The following is a 13,583-nucleotide window of genomic DNA, read 5'->3' as shown; positions in this document are numbered from 1 at the left end:
ACTGGCTCTCTGTATTCTTACGCATTTCCTTTCCACTGAATTATGGCCACCATCTCGCCCAGACTCACTCCCCTTTTTCAGGCTACATATTCCTTTTGTTCAAATACAAATTTTACCTGATTGTAATAAAGTATGGAAAATGCTGCAAAGAAAAAAAGGAAAAGTAAACAAAACACTGCCTGTACTGACAGTAGGCAGGCCAATCACTGGGAACCCCTGTGAGTATTTTCATTCATTCACTCCCTAGCTTTTCCTACGTATATTTTTATACACCTGTGATCACGTCATCCATAACTTTGGGGTCACCTGCTACTTTGGAGCGTCTGACTCTCAGTTTCCCTCCTTGATGTGGTGAATTTAAGGCAGTGGTTCTCAACATTGGTTGCACATTAGAATCACCAAGAGGGCTTTTAAAAACCTTACCACTCACCGCCCTTGTCACTGCACCTGCCATTCTGTCTTTGTCAAGAATAACAGAACACCTTTCCGGAAAGATAAGTCACTTCTCCCCAGAAAAATAAGTCCCCGCTTCTGACACTGGGCATGGATTCTGTCTTTGTGAATACCAAAAGGCCGCATTCCCAAAGGTCCTAGACGAGCTCCACAACCCTGATATTTTATTTTTAGGCAAGTGTCTCACCTAGGAAGCCATCACATGTCAGTGTCTCTGTAAGGTGCAAATAGAAAAGAATTAAATGAAATACTACGTTAGATTGTACCAGGCACCCCAACCCGTGAGGAGAAATTGTTTTGTATTTGCCAGGGCCTTGAGATTGGATGTCAGGTCGGTCTGTGTGCACAGAGTGTGAGATGTCCCCGGGGACTGGAGTGAGAGGTGACGGGATGGGGGATGAGAGGGACTCCTTCCCAGCCAAACGCCATTTTAAGCTGGGAAGAGCCTTCTCGTGCTTTCTCTCAGTGGAAGTGCCAGCAGGCCTTTTGGAGAGCCACTGTAGTCAGCATCCTCAAATCAACCAGGTCTGCTCCTCAATCCATCAATGGGTTCCAGATGATCAACTGAAGATTTGGGGTTCATGATGTAAGATCTGCCAGGAGTCGCTGGTAACCCTAATGTGTGGATTATTTGGGTTACGTTTTGGAGTCCTTCCCTTTGCCTGCCACCTGAGACTCAAAATTACATCCCAGATGTGTGTAAGTTAAGGGAAACCCTAGCTGTGTGGCCGACAAAAAGTCTCAGGAGAAGATAATTTCTCATGCACAGTCCAGTCAGCAGGAGTGGAGAAGTCTCTGGCCTTGCCGTTATTCAGGATCCAAGCTGCTGGAGACTCTGCCTCAAGACAGGACTTCCAAAGTTGCCCTGAATTTGGGAGGAAAGAGAGTAGAGGATTTCACAGGAAGTTCTTATGGGGCAGGCCTAGAGGTGGAGCAAATCTTCCACATCCCATCGACCAAGACCTAGTTATGCGGCCACACACACCTAGCTGCAAAGCAGGCTGGGAGATGTCCACCGTGTGCCCAGGAGGAAGAGAAAGTGCCTTGGGTGAACAGCTCACCAGTCTGCTACCAGAGGAAAATAGCACGTGATCTGTAGTCTTTATCCTCAGCACCTTGGTTATTAGAAGTATGCGTGACTGACGTTTCCCATCTTCCAGGGGTACCGGCTGTGGTTGTGATCGTCGTCCTGGCTATATCTCCAAATAACTATGGCCTTGGATCCTATGGGAAATTCCCTAATGGCTCACCGGATGACTTGTGAGTACAAAGCCCCGGAGGGAATGTGAAGTGAACTGGAAAAACAGAATTCTCCAAGAAAGCGTATCGACCCTGACTCTCACCCTAACAAAATCCAGTAACATTTGTAGCAGCCTTCCCAGTTATGTATGTAATGAGATAAGCTAGTTGAAAATGCCATGCTACTGCTTTACTACTTAAGTATTACAAAAACAAATGGGTGGGGCGCCTGGGTGGCTCAGTCGGTTGAACACCTGACTCTTGATTTCAGCTCAGGTCATGAACCTAGGGTTGTGGGATCGAGCCCCACGTCGGGCTTCACGTTGAGCATGGAGCCTGCTTGAGATCCTCTCTCTCTCTCTCTCTCTCTCTGTCTCTCTCTGTCTCCCTCCCCTGCTCATGGTCGCTTGCTCTCTCTCTAAAAAAAAAAAGTGTTTTGAAAATAATTTTCTAAGCCTCTGATACATATGAAATACCTGCTATATTACATTAGTAAAGACTCATGGAATAGAGTTACTAGTATTTAAAGGGGGTAAAATCCTGAATGTTTTCAAAGAATGTCTTTTAAATACTTGTAATAACCAAGTGTCCTAAAATAGACTGTTAGTTCTTTTTTCCCTAGAGCTTTCAGTGGTTGTTGGAGAACAGTGGTTTTATCTTTTTTTTCCTTCTTCTACTTTTAGGAAATGTTTCAGTAAAACGATATAGATTCATTGTATCCTCTTGAACCATGCTGCAGCACTGTAATACGTTCCCCATTGTTTTCCCCCCCTAAATTCCAGCTGCTGGATCAACAGCAATGCTGTATTCTATATTACAGTTGTGGGATATTTCTGTGTGATATTCTTGCTGAACATCAGCATGTTCATTGTGGTCCTGGTTCAGCTCTGTCGAATTAAAAAGAAGAAACAACTCGGAGCCCAGCGAAAAACCAGTATTCAGGACCTGAGGAGCGTTGCCGGCCTCACGTTTTTGCTGGGCATTACTTGGGGTTTTGCCTTCTTTGCCTGGGGACCAGTTAACGTCACCTTCATGTATCTCTTTGCAATCTTTAACACCCTACAAGGTAAGTTCTTCGGCGCTAAATACACATGAAAGATCCCAGTGGAACTTAAAGCTATCTAAAAGAGCATCCGCAGAGTGGCTTATTTCAGAGCTTAAGACCGATTTGTTGAAAAACAGATTTATCTTTGCCAAGGTGGGGCATGCTTTAAGATCCTTGGAAGAAAGGCATTCAGTAAATTCAGCAAGGGGTATTTTTCCTTCTTATCCAGATCGTCTCCTCGGAGGGAACATACTGAGGGGAGCCTGCCAGGAGCTCTTTCTGGAGTCACTCTTCCTTCACTTGGTTCCTTTTTTTTTTTTTTTTTTTTTTTTTAAATCTGTTGATCGAGGTAAACATGCATACAGAAGAGCGCGCGTACCATAAATGTCCCTGTGACGTCCTGCCGCTCCAACCTTCTAGGTCTGTGCTTGATTTGCAGGTAGTGATAAATGTGAAGTCAACAGACAGACCCCAGTGGCCGCAGCCTGGCCCAGTGGCTGATCCTGAGAAGCTACTGTGCCGGGCCACCCCCCGCAGGACAGGGGCAGGTTCTGGGCATCTCCTTTGCAGCGTCCCGTTTGTGACTGAGACCCAGCTGCAGCCGTGTCAGAGCCCGTCCAGTTGTGTTGTTCAGAAAAGCAAAATTACTACCTCTTTCAGATCAGTGTTATAAAAGACTTGTCAGATGTAATTAATTTTTAATGGAAGTGCTTTGGCATTAAAAGCTAAGCAGCCTAATAGGTTTACATTACAATAACGATAATTCATGTCTCTTGGTTTCTTTTTATTCCAAATCCTCTGTTGGGATGCCTTTTAATTGCATTCTCATCCGCTTGTTTTCATCTTTTCCTGTTTGTTGCTTTTAACTCCCATAGCGTCCTCCTGTAGTTCTGTCAGGCAGTGGATCATTTTGCTGGCTTTCCAAGAAATCCCAACCCGTGATTGACTTCAAATGCCTGATTTGGCTATCCGTTCTGATTTGGAGGAAGCCAGTTAATATGCTTGTCGGTTACATACGGTTGTTAATTTTGACTTAACAGTGTACCAGCTTCTGAATTGGTACATCCAGGTGTTACGCTACATGGTAGTAAACAGAAAAGCTTTATCTGCCATAATGGCATGCTAGAAGAAAAAAAAAATGCCCAAATTGCACCACTCACAAACACGAAAGCAAGGTACCCATCCTCATATATTTAATGTGGAAACTGAACCTGCCTCTTTGTCTTCATTTCCCTAGAATGTCTCCTCATTAGAATATGAATGGACGAAAGCAAGGTATCAGTTCATTTCTGAAAAGGAACGAATGCCTAATTCACAGGGCTTTGGGGTCCATTAAAGGAGAGATGTGTATAGGTTCTGATTTGGGACTTAGGTAGGCCCATTTTGGTCTCTCCCATGCACGCTGTTTCTCTCCTTAGGCGGCCAAGGGTAGCCGCCCAGGGTGGCAAATACATAAAGTGTACCCTACTAGAAGCAAACCTGAGATTTAAAACGCAAGATTTTCAAGTAGATAGATTGGGGCTTCAGGAGAGGGAGAATTCAGAATTTGTCCATTCATTCAGCAAATATTGACTGGCAAAAGCCTGGCAGCCCCGTGCCTGCATCACCAGGAAGAAGGCGGGTGGGAGGCAGAGCCTGCGTGCCTCTTCAGGTCTGTAGCGTCGCTCTCTTTGTGGCCAAGGTCGCCAGTGGACAGTTTCCTTGAGCAGATTAGAGAGAGGCTGGAAGGCAGACAAGGACATCACCGCAGGGTACCAGGCTTGGGACTCAGCCGTGGGCTGGAGAAGATGAGTCAGGGATTTGAGACAGACAAGGATGTGGCACTTGACAGAACATGAAACTGGATGAATATGGAAGGAAGGCTGGGGAGGTAGGAGCCTCGGTGTGAGCTGGCATCCTGAGTGGATGGCTTGTACTTGCAAAGGTAGAGAAGGCCAAGGACAGGATGTGAGAGGAGGGACAGTTTAATTCTGGAAATACGGAGTTATCATTACTTTTATAAGTAGTGCCTTTCTTTTTTTTTTAATTTTTTTTTTCAACGTTTATTTATTTTTGGGACAGAGAGAGACAGAGCATGAACGGGGGAGGGGCAGAGAGAGAGGGAGACACAGAATCGGAAACAGGCTCCAGGCTCCGACCCGTCAGCCCAGAGCCCGACCCGGGGCTCGAACTCACGGACCGCGAGATTGTGACCTGGCTGAAGTCGGACGCTTAACCGACTGCGCCACCCAGGCGCCCCAGTAGTGCCTTTCAATAGCAAACTTTTTCAGGACTTTGGACTTTTTTTTTTTTTTATTCACAAAATTTCACTTTGCCTATAGCTGTCAAATATTTTATCTTTTGTGCAAAGGAAGCCCATGATATTCAGGTCTTAGTTTGGAATTATGTGACTTTTTTTTTCCTCCGTAGGATTTTTCATATTCATCTTTTACTGTGTAGCGAAAGAGAACGTCAGAAAGCAATGGAGGCGGTACCTTTGTTGTGGAAAGTTACGGCTGGCTGAAAATTCTGGTAAAGATTTACCTTTTTCTCCTCTTAAATCCTGAGGAAAAGACAGAAGTTAAGATCTAAAGCAATCAATGCCAAAAGGCCGTCTGATCTAGAAATCAGTGAACAGATCCCAATTGTGAACGTTAGGGAATAAAATCTAGTGAATTAAAAAATAATTATTCCCGTCTGGGAACTGGGAGCCTCATGAGCAATAGAATGAATGGGCTTGTTGCTTCTTACATGAAACAAGAGTGCAATTTTTAGAATTTCCTTTTGAGCTCAGTTTTTCCATTTACACAAAGTGAGTTTTGATATTTGCTTTCAGAACTTGTTAAGTCTTAACTCAACCTGGGGGGTTGGGAGATGGGTTAAATAGGTGGCGGGATTAAGGAGGGCACTTGTGAGAAGCACCGGGTAATGTATCGAAGTGTTGAATCACTCTATTGTACACCTGAAACTAACATTACATACGCTATTAACTAACTGGAAATTAAATAAGAACATTCTAAAAATTCTATGGTTCTTTAATAAAGCATATTATTTTCTTATAAAAAAATGTCTTGGCTCAACCTTTTTACCACAGGTCCCAGTGGTCAGTTGCTTCATTTGTTAGCAGGCAAGTCTTTGTATACAAGCTTTAGCATACCTTTGGTTACTTTGAAGTTATTTTCAGGTACGCTCTGCCGAATTGTAGAGCACATTGCTCATTTGCAAGAAAATAAGAAAAATGAAGTACTGTTTGGAAAAATAAATTCCTTTTACACGAATACCACCCATGAACACAACCTTTGCAATATTGCAAAGATCTGGTGGCATGAGATCTGTACTCAGAAAATGGCAGTACAGTTGGTGCGGTTCTTCTAAAACGTTGAAGAGCCATCAGTCATCACAACACAGTTGTCTTGTGTTCTTGTTAAGATAGTCCTGGGCTCCCGACTACTACCTAATTCAGGGGATATTTACAGACACAATCAAATCAGTGTGGACTTCAGTCCAAGAGAATATAGCTTACTTCTAACCAGGAAGTCATTTAAAGCACAGATGTATATAGTCTTCAATGAAAATACATTTTATCACACCACCTTGTGAAATGTGTGAGTTCTTTGCAAGAAATGGAAGCGAGATCAGTTGCTAGATAGAACAGGTTATACTGCGATGATCTGTCTCTTGCATTTGAGCTTCAGCGTTCCATCTGGCTTTTCTGAAATGCTTATTCTGTTATAGACTGGAGTAAAACTGCTACTAATGGTTTAAAGAAGCAGACCGTAAACCAAGGAGTGTCCAGCTCTTCAAATTCCTTACAGTCAAACAGTAACTCCACACACTCCACCACGCTGCTGGTGAATAGCGATTGCTCGGGACTTGTGAGCGGGAACGGTACGTATGTCTCAATATAGTATGTCTCAAGCTAGTGTTGGTTTTTATTAAAGTAGTTTTATCCTTTAATGACATTTTTGCTCAGCTAAGAGAAAAATTACATAGGACTAGTGGATCACAATGCGGTTCCGTTATAGAAGAAAAGGTTTATTCATCCAGACTTACTCATTTTAGAGCAAATACCAAAACCTTTACTTTTTTAGGATTTAGTTTTTCATGATGGGACTTGATGATGATCTAAACATTTTTTAATGTTTACTTTTTGAGAGAGAGAGAGAGACAGAGCATGAGCGGGAGAGGGACAGAGAGAGAGGAGACACAGAGTCCGAAGAAGGCTCCAGGCTCTGAGCTGTCCGCACAGAGCCCGACGCGGGGCTCGAACCCACAAGCCGTGAGATCGTGACCTGAGCCGAAGTGGGACGCTTAACCAACTGAGCCACCCAGGCGCCCCGGCCTTCATTCATCATTTTAAGACATTAGTTATTTTTATGACGAATTCAAATAAGTTTGTGAGAAGGTGTATATACCACATGATTTTCCAACCCTCCAAAAATGGGAGGTCCTGCTTGTTTATATAGAATTCAAAAATACAATAGGGTGCCTCTAAATCGAGGTTTCTCCACCTTGGCGCAATTGGCATTTGGAGCTAGATAACTGTTGTGGGGGGGGGGGGGCTGTCCTTTACAATTGGGAGTGTTTAGCAACATGCTAGTTTCCACCCACCAGATACAAGTAGCACCCACCCACTCACCCCCCAGTTTTGACAACCAAAAATGCCTTCAGACATTATGAAATGTCCCCGGAGGGGTAAAAATCACGCACCCCCCCTTCACTGAGAACCATTGCTGTAGAAGATGGGAAACAGTTACCACATGGCCTTAGCTCTGCTACCAGGGTAAGAGCTCTGGCTTCTGTGCCAAATGGCTGTGTCAGGAATGACTCGATACAGGTAAACAGAGTACAGGCAGTAGCTTCAGGGCTGGTTAATAAGTTGTTAGCATGAGAAAGCAAGTTCAAAGCAGAGAAATCGGAGGTATGAGGTAAGCCATCATGAATCCTCAGAATCACAACATATCAGTAGAGCCTATTAGCTTGGACCAAAATGTTTGGAGGTCTTAAAGCCAGATTTTTCCATATTCTAGAAACAACTCAGAGATGAAGCCTCATTTGCCTAGCTTGTGTTGCCATCCATCCTTTGGGGAGTCAGATTTGACTGAAGCAACACATTTTGCACAGCTGTTTTTGATGGCTGCCAGTGAGGGTGGGGGTACATTTTGGGCCACCAGAATGGCCAAGTTTTTTTTTTTTTATGTTTGTTTATTTTTGAGAGAGAGAGAGGGAGGGAGGAAGGGAGGGAGCAGGGAAAGGGCAGAGAGAGAGGGAGACACAGAATCTGAAGGAGGCTCCAGGCTCTGAGCCGTCAGCACAGAGCCCAACGCGGGGCTCGAACCCACCAACTGAGATCACTACCTGAGCCGAAGCGGGACACTTAACCAACTGAGCCACCCAGGCGCCCCTAAAACAGCCAGGTTTTTAATACCACGTGACATGCTCATCCAATAGACCTCCCTGACTCCTCGGGCTACACACCAGGATCTGGGATGGATGAGGGATGGGACAGGCAATTTGAAAAAAGAAGCTGGAAGGTTAATGGTTTCTTCAACCAGGTGAAATTGTCCCTGCACCAGATGTCCTCAGACCAAAATGCCTAGGTCAGGATAGCTGCCTCAGACAGTCACATGCCCTAGTTGAGCTTATCTATCACCCTGTTGGTGTGTGACATGTTTAGTTCTGCTCTACGGGCTTGGTGCCAGCAGCCGTGTTGTTAGGCACGTGGGGCCACAAGCTCACAGTTTGAAAGAAACATCACATGTTGACTCCATCAATTCTGAGCTGTATAACCTTGTGCCAAGCACTTGACTTCTGAAACCGTTGTTTCATCGTCTGTGAAATGGGGATGATAATCGCACTCAACCTGCAGTGTGACGAGATAATACTTACAAAGTTCTCGGCACTCTTACCGTTATTACTACAATTATGGCCTGAACTAAAAAAATGGGCTTATTATTCAGCTTTCTACATTGTCTCCTAATAGTATAATGGTCACACACAGTTCGGGGCCTGCTTGCGGTACGGGAGGCCCAGGTCCAAACTTCGATGTCTCTAGAATGCCCAGCTACACCCTGGCCTAGACTCTGAGGTTGTCATTGGTAGCTTCCTCTTGGGAATCAGTCCTGTCCTGATGTAGTCAGAGGGGCTGGTTTGGTCTACGAGAGATGATTTTTTTTCCTGGCCATAACTGTTTTTGCTCTGGGTTTCTCTGGTACAAGGTTTTATTTCATAGGAATCTTAAGGAACTAGGAACCTTGTCAGGGGACCTATGGGGATCTCTGTTAACCTTTACCTTTTGGGGGAGACCAGAATATCACAGGTTATACTATACATATGCTCGATATGCGATCAATACACTACACATAGGATCGATAATGATCAACCAGAGTTAGGAAATGGGCCTTTTCAAATCACATATATTGCTTTGCTTCATTTTCGACCGTTTCATTAAAAAAAAAAATGCCACAGGGGCGCCTGGGTGGCGCAGTCGGTTAAGCGTCCGACTTCAGCCAGGTCACGATCTCGCGGTCTGTGAGTTCGAGCCCCGCGTCGGGCTCTGGGCTGATGGCTCAGAGCCTGGAGCCTGTTTCCGATTCTGTGTCTCCCTCTCTCTCTGCCCCTTCCCCGTTCATGCTCTGTCTCTCTCTGTCCCAAAAATAAATAAACGTTGAAAAAAAAATTTAAAAAAAAATGCCACAGAGAACTGGCTTCTGACTTATTCCCCAGTTTATTTTGCTTACTTTGAGTGGCCTTAGGGAAGGAATGCAAAGTAAAAAACAAATATATTTTTTAAAAAACCATACTACACGTGCCTACTTCAGAATAAAGTGATGCTTAAGTTTATTTTTAATTGCTTTCTGTGGATACTCCATGACACCAATTTTGTTTTCCTTATATAGGGAATGCGTCTTCAGAGAAGAACGGGGTTTCTTTCAGTGTTCAGAACGGAGATGTGTGCCTTCATGATTTCACTGGAAAGCAGCACATGTTTAACGAGAAAGAAGATCCGTGCAATGGGAAAAGCCGTATCGCTCTCAGAAGGACTTCAAAGCGGGGAAGCTTACACTTTATTGAGTAAATGTGATTCCTTTTTCTAAAATCAAAGCATGATGCTTGACAGTGTGAAATGTCCAATTTTATCTTTTACACAATGTGAGATGTATGAAAATCAACTAATTTTATACTCGGCAACCTCTGGAGGAGCATTTGCTAATTGAAGGGCGATGGTTATTGGAAGAGGAAGCCAAGAGGTTTTAGACATGGTTTTTAGACATTTGCAGTTTGTTTTTTTTATCCTTCCTTTTAAGAGGAGAGTAGGTTTAAACAACACAGTAAGAGTAAGAAAGACTTCTTGAAAATCAAAGTAGTTCATTTCCAGCCAGTTTAGAGGCGAAGTCATCTTTGATAACGTCCCAGAAAGCAACTGTTGACTTCAGCCTGTTGGTGAGTTGAGTTGTGCATGCATTTGTTGTAAATAAGCTGAATTCTAGTGACCCACATGTCAGATATCTTCCACGTCTTTTGTATTTATTTTCTACCGTGTAAATGTATTTCTTTGTAGAATCGTGGTTGTGTTCTTGTGTCTAATGTGATAATTCAGAAAATCCTTGATGGTTCAGTGAATTCTAAAGCTCCTTTTGGAGATGATATGGGATGTGAAATACAGAAGCCTCATTGAAATCAAGAAATTAATGATGCCAGCCAGACTGGACAAAATGTAAGCAGACAGTGCCACAGTTAGCTCATATAGTGCCTTTGAGCGAGTTGGAAAAAGGTGCCCCCACTGGGCAGACACAGCCCCAAGGGCTCATGGCTTGGCATACTGAGTGGGGGCCATGCTTTAGCCTCACTCATCCTCTTGGGTGCACCCTTGTGCAGGGTACCATCTGTACACCCACACGCGGCACCCAATACCAACACCCGTCTCCTGACCTCATGCCTAATCACCAGATTAGGGAATCTGCACCAAGACGTTTAGCTTAGCACCTTGGCCACAGAGAGGGATGGAACTGTAATCTAGACCATCTGTCAGGAAAATTGTGAATGTGGAAGAGATACATACACTGCCACTTCTCAAATCCCCAGAGCCTTTCAGAAAAGGGGAGTAGAGTAGGATTACTTTTTAAGGGAGGTGTGTATGGGGGAAAATAATCATATTGCTGCTCTTTAAAAGGCAACTGCGTAGTACTTTGTTAATTGTCATGATTGGTACGCTCTGGCCCAGCCAGAGCTAGGATTATTGTTTAAAAGGTGTGAAGTCTTGAAGAATGTATAGTGACAAGGGGGAGCAGCTATTGGGAACACGACCTATCCTTCAATGCTCTTGTTTCCATACGTATCAAAGCCTGATTGTTTCTAGTTATAGAGGGCTTATCTTGCTTCCCACCTACAGCTGTTTGAGCAATGTCTCGAGTAGGTCCTTATTAGGAACATTGCAAAACCCTTTAGTTAGGCCTTTCACGAAGGTTCCCTTGCATATAGTTCAAGTGAATGTTGTATTCCAGGTTAACCACAGTAATAATGTAATACACTTCTGTGAGTGCCGATTTGCCTTTGCAATATTTCTTCTCTGATTTATTTAATTGTCTTGTATTTATGTTAAAATCGACAAAACTGTTAAATCGCCAAAATAAATTTGTAGCTAAGTCCTTTGAGTTTGAAAGCTTTCACAAAGAGAAGGCGTTTGCAGTCTCTTTCCCTGGCGGCGTGGCGTGTAAGTGGCCTGACTGAGATGAACGTGACAGTAACATCTCCTGGCAAACAGCAGACACACAGTCACCGCGGTGTCCGAGCAAGGGTCTTCCTCACAAGATCAGTTTCTGAGGTCGCCTTTTCATTTTCCTCTTGATCTCTTTCAAGATTCCCTCTTTAACAAATGTTGCCTTTGGCCCACACAGTCCCAGAGTTAGATCCCCTCCATGTCTCTGCTTCCTCAGCATTCAGCAGTAGGATTTCGAGAAGGTGAGGACAGGATTAGGGGTTTCTGGGGAACCGATTAGCATGTGGGAGCCACCAATGGGGGAAACTGGCCTCGATCCCACAAGAGGTCTTAGAGCAGCCTCTCCTATGATGCCCAGCTGCCCCAAAGATGTTGAGGATTCCACTGATGAGGAAGGTGGTGAGCTACTCTGGGTCTGGGCGTGAGAGCTCAGAAACCAGATCTCCTGCACATGATGTGATCAAAGCATACACCAAAGAATGCACAATTCCAACATTCTTTAGATCCTGTCCATCGCCCCCTCATTTTTCCTGCTGTGTTTTGTGTCTGGGCCATGGGCCTTAAGCCAGATTCTCTTGTCTCCTTTTTGACTTCACACGGATAAGGGGCAGGACGGAGAGAATGTCCCTGGGAAGCATCCTCCCTTGAGTTTAAAGTTGGCGTCACAGTCTGAGATTCCATCGAAAGGGAGAGAAGTGCCAGTGTGAGGAGGCGAGGAGTGTCACAGCACTGACCAGAATTTGAAGAATCTCCTCAGAACATTTGAGAAGTGTTTTTCCCCAAAACACACTGCAGTCATTAATCCCACAGAGTAACTCTTCACTTCAGCGAGCTCTTAGCAAAAGCTGAAGGCTGTTCATGGCTTTTCATGACTGCTCTTAGCAAAAATGGTGACATGGCTTCATTTGGGATACTAGGTTGTATCTAATGAGGTTGCCTAGAAAGCAGGTTGGTTTGAAGGCCATTTGGACAAAGGACTGCTTCACTGAATGAACAAGTTACCGACTGGACTCGTGTGTTGCCATTTTTTCTCCATGACGGCATTTTAAGGACTGTTCGATATGTCTCTGCCTCAGCTCCACGCTGATGTAGTTGGAGTCTGAAGGAGAGGAAAAAGGAAAGACTGGGTGGATACAAAAACATAATCTTGAATGGGCAGAATTCTTGTCAGTAGATTCTTTTTCCTTTTCTGTAGGTAAAGCATTAAAACCTTGGGCCAGACAAAAATTGAATACATTCTTTCAGAATATATTCTTCTAAATATATCTATATATTCGTCACTGAGAGGAAATCTTACGGTCGCCGGTGTTTCTCCTCTTTACCTCTTAGTCTCAAACTAGCTACAGGACCCTGGAATAGAGACAAATTGTACATTCTTTAAAATATTGCAATGAAAATGACCTCCAGTCAACAAAAATTTAACTGTCAAAAAAATAATGAAATCTGGCAAATTGGCTAGTTTCAGCAAATTGATTTAGAATGAACCCTCTCCCCTGTGTCAAAGATGGAGTGCTTTTCTTTAGACCCAAAAACTTGAGCCTTCAAGAAGAAACATTGGATGATTTCTCCCTTGGATGCTGACATGGGGCCCAATGGGAACTTCATTGGCCTCAGCCCCCACGGCAGGACAATGGGGCAGACGCTCTGGATGGGGTCTGAGAAGTCAAATGGGGTGCTACCCGAGTCCAGTTTGGGGCTTTCCTGTGTACGAAGATCACGCATCAGCTTCAGAAACAACGACATACCCCATCACGTTCCATATCTGATTCTTGACCGATATTTGAGAAATGACGTGGAGACAGGTTTCTGTTGGATCACAGCCAGAGAAAAGCTTTGTGGATATGGAAACCAATATATGGAGGTTTTGTATCTTAGGGACATAGGATACTAAGATGTGAGTCTGATTTTTATGTAGCACAGTTTATGGCCCAAAATTTGCATAGAAATTTACAAGGTAAACAGTTGTAGCCTTCCTTCTTGGTTTTATCATTGCATTTCAAGCTTATTGAAAAATATAGCTTATATGATAATATTCACTAAAGTACAGACCAAAGCTTAAGCATAAAGACTAGCTATACGCCAAAAGGGGTATATGTGTGCATAGAAGAATTTACTAAGAATGAGATAAACTAAAAATGTTTCCATACC

General features: G+C 43.9%; 1 protein-coding gene across 6 annotated transcripts in view; it reads left to right on the top strand.

Moving 5' to 3' along the window:
- ADGRG2 (adhesion G protein-coupled receptor G2) overlaps nucleotides 1-11,385 on the top strand; it is a 123,720-nt gene extending 112,335 nt beyond the window's left edge. For all 6 annotated transcript variants that reach the window (XM_032592019.1, XM_032592021.1, XM_032592018.1 and 3 more), the window contains 5 exons: nucleotides 1,614-1,713; nucleotides 2,475-2,758; nucleotides 5,147-5,248; nucleotides 6,452-6,604; nucleotides 9,616-11,385. In XM_032592019.1, the coding sequence (XP_032447910.1) occupies nucleotides 1,614-1,713; nucleotides 2,475-2,758; nucleotides 5,147-5,248; nucleotides 6,452-6,604; nucleotides 9,616-9,794 (818 nt within the window). In that variant the 3' untranslated portion in view covers nucleotides 9,795-11,385. The remainder of the gene's footprint in view (nucleotides 1-1,613; nucleotides 1,714-2,474; nucleotides 2,759-5,146; nucleotides 5,249-6,451; nucleotides 6,605-9,615) is intronic.
- The last annotated feature ends 2,198 nt before the right edge of the window (nucleotides 11,386-13,583 follow it).

This window comes from Lynx canadensis, chromosome X (genome assembly GCF_007474595.2).
Source record: "Lynx canadensis isolate LIC74 chromosome X, mLynCan4.pri.v2, whole genome shotgun sequence".
Taxonomy (NCBI): domain Eukaryota; kingdom Metazoa; phylum Chordata; class Mammalia; order Carnivora; family Felidae; genus Lynx; species Lynx canadensis.
The sequence above is the reverse complement of the archived record's forward strand: the minus strand, read 5'-3'. Positions and strand labels throughout refer to the sequence as shown.